The sequence below is a fragment of the Hemicordylus capensis genome, chromosome 2 (assembly GCF_027244095.1).
Source record: "Hemicordylus capensis ecotype Gifberg chromosome 2, rHemCap1.1.pri, whole genome shotgun sequence".
Classification (NCBI taxonomy): domain Eukaryota; kingdom Metazoa; phylum Chordata; class Lepidosauria; order Squamata; family Cordylidae; genus Hemicordylus; species Hemicordylus capensis.
In genome coordinates, this window is record NC_069658.1 from 94,300,176 (window position 1) to 94,306,636 (window position 6,461).

The following is a 6,461-nucleotide window of genomic DNA, read 5'->3' on the forward strand; positions in this document are numbered from 1 at the left end:
GTAATATATTGACTACAGAATATAGGCTGTTCCCAGTAAAGCTGCTTTTTGCAATTGGCTGATGGTGATTTCTGTGGCCCCTATGGTGTTGAGGTGCTCTTCAAGGTCTTTTGGAACGGCACCCAGGGCGCCAATTACCACTGGGATTATTTGGGTCTTTTTCTCCCACAGCCTTTCAATTTCAATTTGTAGATCTTTGTATTTGGTGATTTTTTCTATTTCTTTTTCTTCTATTCTACTATCCCCTAGTATTGCTATGTCGATTATTTTGACTTGCTTTTCTTTCTTCTCAACCACAGTTACATCTGGTGTATTGTGTGGCAGATGTTTGTCTGTTTGTAGTCAGAAGTCCCATAATATTTTTGCATCTTCATTTTCTACCACTTTTTCAATTGAATGGTCCCACCAATTCTTGGCTACAGGTAGTTTGTATTTTTTGAAGATGTTCCAGTGTATCATCCCTGCTACCTTGTCATGCCTTTGTTTGTAGTCAGTCTGTGCGATCTTTTTACAACAGTTGATTAGGTGGTCCACTGTTTCATCTGCTTCTTTACAAAGGCGGCACTTTCTGTTTGTTGTTGACTTTTCTGCTTTTGCTCTTACTAGATTTGTTCTTAGTGCCTGTTCTTGTGCAGCCAGTATTAAACCCCCTGTTTCTTTCTTCAAGTTGCCATTCTTAAGCCATTGCCAGGTCTTGGTGATGTCTGATTTTTCCACTTATATTGTGCAAATATTGACCATGCAGGGGCTTATTTTTCCATTTTTCTGCTCGGTTCTTGACTTGTTCTTTCTTGTAGGCCTGCTTTGTTTCATTGGTGTTGAATAGTTTCACATTACTGACCATTTGAAGTGCATCTTCTTCACTGTCCTTGATATATTTTTCAAGGCCTCTTTTCTCTTCCTCTACTGTTTGATGGACTTGCAGCATTCCTTGTCCACCTGAGCTGCGAGGGAGGTATAGCCTATCTATATCACTGCGGGGGTGCAGAGCATGATTGATGGTGATTATTTTCCTGGTCTTACCATCTAGCATCTCTAGCTCTGCCTGGGTCCAGTCTATTATTCCTGCACTGTATCTGATAACAAGTATAGCCCAGCTGTTTATGGCTTGTACGGTGTTCCCGCCATTGAGTTTGGACTGGAGGATTTTTTCTAACTCTCCTGATGTATTCACGTCCAATTTTTCTTTTAACTTCAGTGTGTACAATGTTATCAGCCTGGAGAATGCCCAAGTATTTGTAATGTTCTTTATCTTCCAGGTTCTTGATGTTGCTTCCATTGGGCAGTTCTATTCCTTCTGTTTTTCTTATTTCCCCTCTGTTCATTTTTAATGCAGCACACTTGTCTAGTCCAAACTCCATTGCTATATCACTACTGAATATATGGACAGTGTTTAACAGTGATTCGATTTCTGACTGGGACTTTCCATACAACTTCAGATTTTGGATGTGCACGGTCCGGAGCAGTCCGGACCGGCACCGAAGGGGGGCCTTTCTTTAAGGGCGGGGAGGGCTTGCTTACCCCTCCCGCCTCTTTGCCCCCTCCAGCGCCCATATTTAACAGACTAACGGGGCGCTGGAAACCAGCCGCCCCCGCCACCGCGAGCAGATTTACCGACCAAAGCTACCAATACCCCTGCCGCCGCCGTCGCCCGCCAGCCCTCCCTCCCTCCCTCCCAGCTGCCTGCCCACCCGCCCACCCGCCCGAGGACTCACCCGATGCTTTAGAAAAAATGAGAGGAGCTACCGGACGGAGCTCCTCTCACTACGAAGGCCTGCTGCATACTGAAGGCGCTTTGCGCAAGCGCACATGCGCGTGCTGCAAAGGACGCCGATCGCCGGAGGCCCGGTCTACCTGCCAGGCCGGGTAGATCGGGCCTCCGGCGATCGGAGGCCCGGTCTACCCGGCCTTTTCCCAGCAGGTAGACCGGGCCTCCGGCGATCGGCGTCCTTTGTGGCACGCATATGCGCGCGTGCACAAAGCACCTTCAGTATGCAGCAGGCCTTCGTAGCGAGAGGAGCTCCGTCCGGTAGCTCCTCTCATTTTTTCTAAAGCATCGGGTGAGTCCTCGGGCGGGCGGGCGGGCAGCTGGGAGGGAGGGAGGGAGGGCTGGTGGGCGGCGGCGGCAGGGGTATTGGTAGCTTTGGTGGGTAAATCTGCTCGCAGCGGGGGGGGCGGGGGCGGGGGCGGCTGGTTTCCAGCGCCCCGTTAGTCTGTTAAATACGGGTGCTGGAGGGGGCAAAGAGGCGGGAGGGGTAAGCAAGCCCTCCCGCCCTTAAAGCAATACCCCCCACCCGGACCCGAACCAGCCAGGGCCGAACCGGTCCGGCAGTTCGGCCATTCTTTAGAATGGCCACCGCACCGGTTCGGACTCACCCCTACTTCAGATCGTCCATGTACAGCAGATGGTTGATTTTACTTGATGTTTTAGATGTTTGGTATCCGAGGCCTGTTTTGTTGAGTATTTGTGAAAGTGGAGTCATGGAGATTACAAACAACAGAGGGGATAGTGAGTCCCCTTGGAAAATACCTCTTCTAATGCTAACCTGTCCAAGTGTCTCACCATTGATTGTTAACTGTGTACTCCACATGCTCATTGCTTTTTAAATAAATATCTGAATGTTGTTGCTGACACCAGTTATTTCTAAACATTTTAGTATCCATGTGTGAGTCAATGAATCGAAGGCTTTCTTGTAGTCAATCCATGCAACCCTTAGATTTGTTTTTCTTCTCTTGCCATTTTCTAAAATCATTTTGTCAATCAGCAGCTGGTCTTTTGTGCCTCTGGTGTTCGGGCAATTTCCTTTCTGTTCAACTGGAAGCTGTTTGTTAGTTAATAAGTGTTGCATGACTTCATCTGCTATTATTACAGTTAATAATTTGAACATGGTTGGCAGGCACATTATTGGTCTATAATTACTTGGAACTGCACCTTTTGCTCGGTCTTTCATGATGAGATGAGTTTTCCCAGTTGTTAGCCATTATTCAATATCACCTCCTTGCAAAATGTGATTGAACTGTTTTGATAGTTGTTTATGAAGGCCTTTTAGGTGTTTAAGCCAAAAGCCATGCAGTTCATTGTCAACTGGTGCAGTCTGATTTTTAATTTTCTTTGCTCTTTCACTTATTAATTTTGGTGTTATTATTAGATTTTGCATTTGTTGGTTACACTTTTCAACCTCTTTCACCCAGCCTGCTTTTTTATTATAATCTATTGGATTGTCCCATAATTTCCCCCAGAATTGCACTTTTTCTTCTTTATTTGGTGTTTCGACATTTCTTGCAGTTTGTCCTTCTATGCTTTGGTAGAAATGTCTCTGATTCGACTGGAATTGGAGATTCTGCCTGTGTTGTGTAATTCTGCCTTCGTATCTGCTAATCTTCTTTGACACTGCTGTTATTTGCTGCTTTATTATTTCCAGGACTTCTCTAATTTTCCTTGAATCTAGATGGTATTTTTGGATCAGATACTGTTTGGTGTTTTCATTCTTCAGCTTCTTGTCTTTCATATCTTTCAATTTACTAGCATATGATCTAAGCCTGGCGATTTTATTTTCTAATCTAATCTTCCATTTAGGTGATGTACTACTTTCTTTTTTTACAGGTCCACTAATATTATCTGAGCTCTTGTGTTGTTATTGTTGCTGCACTGTACATTAGTTGGTTTGTTTCTTGTGAATTATTGGTTGTTATTTCTGCAAGTGCAGCACTGACATCTTTTAATGCCTGAGCAAGTTGGTTTTTGGCAACTGTTTTTAGCACTGGAAGTCAAACCCTAGTGGTTGTTTGGTTCATATGCTCGGTTATTTTTTGCTTTAGTTCTTGTTGCTATTCTGTTAAACGGCTTTTGAGTTTTTGAGGTTAAGGTAAAGGTGAGGTTACCTAGTTTTGATTTTGAAACAGTTCAGCAACAGTGGCATCCTCTATTTCCAACACCTCCTCCACCTGCGCCTGAGCAACCTCTTCAGTTGGTTGTAATTCTTCTTCCATATCTTGAGCCTGTGTTGCTCTTTGCAGTTCTTGCAGCTCAACTTCTGTGAATACTTTATTTCTTATTATGAATCTTCTCTGGTCTGCTAGCCTTTGTTCTGTTATTTCTGTATCTGGATGCTTCTCTTTCTAAATTTGGTACATTCTTTTAAAATAACCTCTTCTAGTTGGACTAGACTTGTAATAGCAGATCATTATTTCTTTGTTGGCGTTTTTCGTATATATTTTTCAGTTAAGCGACATTTCTTCCAGTAACCTTGCAGTCTCCAGCCCTGGTTGCTCAACTGAAGATCCTGAGTCCTGTTGCCCACTTGCCACCAGATGTTCAGGGACTCCAGCACCTGGCGTGGTCTTTGTTGACCCAGGCGACGACCGATTCAGTATAGATTTATTAAAGTTACGTCTCACCATATTGTTGTTGGGAGAGGCACTCTTCATCTGGCTCTTCTGGTGAGACCTGTCCAGTATGGTTGGACCTCTGGCATAGTTCTTATCTTCCTCAGAGCACGCAAGCCCCACAACCATGCCAAGGTAGTGCCTCACTGGGAGGGGTCCATTATTCAAATAATGGACACAGCATTAGTTTAGAACAAGTTCAGCATGCATTTAGTAGGGATTATTATTATTATTTTACACAGTCAGACAGGTGTTATTGACTGGTTTGTTTTATCGAGTCCTTCCCAAGGACCTGGGATGGCTGAATTTTATTGTCAGTGTTGTTGCTGTTGTTATAGATATTGTCGCAGAATATAGGCTGTTCCCAGTAAAGCTGCTTTTTGTAATTGGCTGATGGTGATTTCTGTGGCCCCTATGGTGTAGAGGTGCTCTTCAAGATCTTTTGGAACTGCACCCAGGGCGCCAATTACCACTGGGATTATTTTGGTCTATTATTATTATTATTATTATTATTATTATTATTATTATTATTATTATTAGGATTTCTATACCGCCCTTCCAAAAATGGCTCAGGGCAGTTTACACAGAGAAATAATAAAGAAATAAGATGGATCCCTGTCCCCAAAGGGCTCACAATCTAAAAGTGCAATCTAAGTGCAAGCTTTGCAAGAATATTTCCTTTTCTAGATAGGCAGAAGTAAGAGTGCAAAATAAATTCCTGGTAAATGTAACCAAAGAGTGTCTCCAAGGAAGAGCAAAGTGATGCTTTTATTTTCTAACATGTTTTTCCTTACTAGGCAGTGCATCTGGTAACTAGATATTTTTCTTCCCATTAGACTCCGAAATGAATGGAAAGAAAGGATGGAACAGAGAATAAAAATGCTAAACACCCCCAGTGAAGATGAAGAAGCCCCTAACTGAAGATCACATCATGTATTTGACTGAAATGCTGGCTTAAATTAAGAGAAGAAAGTTCCATTGAGCAAAGCTATGTCTGGCTTACATACATTTAGAAATTTCACCATGCCTTTGGGAGAAATGAACACATGTACTACTCTTTGAGTGTCTGGCTACATGACTTCCTTATTTAGCTATCAGACAGTAATTAGCTGGATTTTTTTTCCCCCATGAGAGCTATGTTGGCTCATCACTGAACCGAAAGATGTGCAGCTCAAAGTCTGTTATGCTAGGAAGCACACCAGTTCCCCTTGCAGGTGTTTGCAAAAAAAATTCTTCCCCCATTCTCTCAATTTAAAAAAAAAATAGTTTGTTCAGTTTTTGTTTTACAAGAAAGGCCTAAACATAATATCAAACAGAAAGTAGAAATGCAATAATCTTTCATGACTTTTTGAATGTACTGTTCTATCTCAGGCACACAGTATCAACTTGGTAATATAGCTTTTCATAACCGAGGGCATTTGCTAAATAAATAATATGAAGACAGAATTATTGTGTGTTGCCTTTCATTTCTTTGTAAGGTTGTTGTTGTTTTTTAAACAAAAGCTACATCAGCAACAACAAAACAAAAAGTGAGGGAAGCGATGGGCAGGAGGAGACCCAGGGACATGGAAATTGCTCTCATGCCAGGGGAAGGAGAAGACTGTCATGGATTCTCAGGGACAAAAGCTCTGCTATGTCTCATTTATTCTTTTACTATCCACTAGTGTGGTCAGAGGGAGTGACTCTTTCAGGCTGACATAATAAGTAAAACACTATGACGCTTGGTCATAGTACAACAGAAGCTACATTTAGATGTAGAACAGAAGAATGTATGTGGGGAGGGCGCCGGGTTTTGAGCACAATGGGTAATTAAGGGTGGGAGTCAGGGCACAGGAGCGCCCCGCAGGTGGGGCGCACTGGGAATATGCCCTGTTGCCCGGTGGGCCAGTCCGAGCCTGGAAGAAACTGCCTTTTACCAAGTCAGACCATTGCTCCATCTAGCTCTGTATTGTCTACACTGAACGGCAGCAGCTTTCCAAGTTTTCAGGCAGGAGTCTTTCCCATCCCTAACCAGAGATTCAGGGAATGAACCCTGGACCTTCAGCATGGGACCTTCCTACTGTCCCACCCCCCAA

At 43.4% G+C, this 6,461-nt stretch overlaps 1 protein-coding gene across 4 annotated transcripts in view; it reads left to right on the forward strand.

The window, feature by feature from the left end:
* Positions 1-5,832, forward strand: part of LOC128346077 (protein FAM240B-like) — a 30,684-nt gene extending 24,852 nt beyond the window's left edge. For all 4 annotated transcript variants that reach the window (XM_053298965.1, XM_053298968.1, XM_053298966.1 and 1 more), the window contains one exon: positions 5,223-5,832. In XM_053298965.1, coding sequence (XP_053154940.1) covers positions 5,223-5,234 — 12 coding nt within the window. In that variant the 3' untranslated portion in view covers positions 5,235-5,832. The remainder of the gene's footprint in view (positions 1-5,222) is intronic.
* The last annotated feature ends 629 nt before the right edge of the window (positions 5,833-6,461 follow it).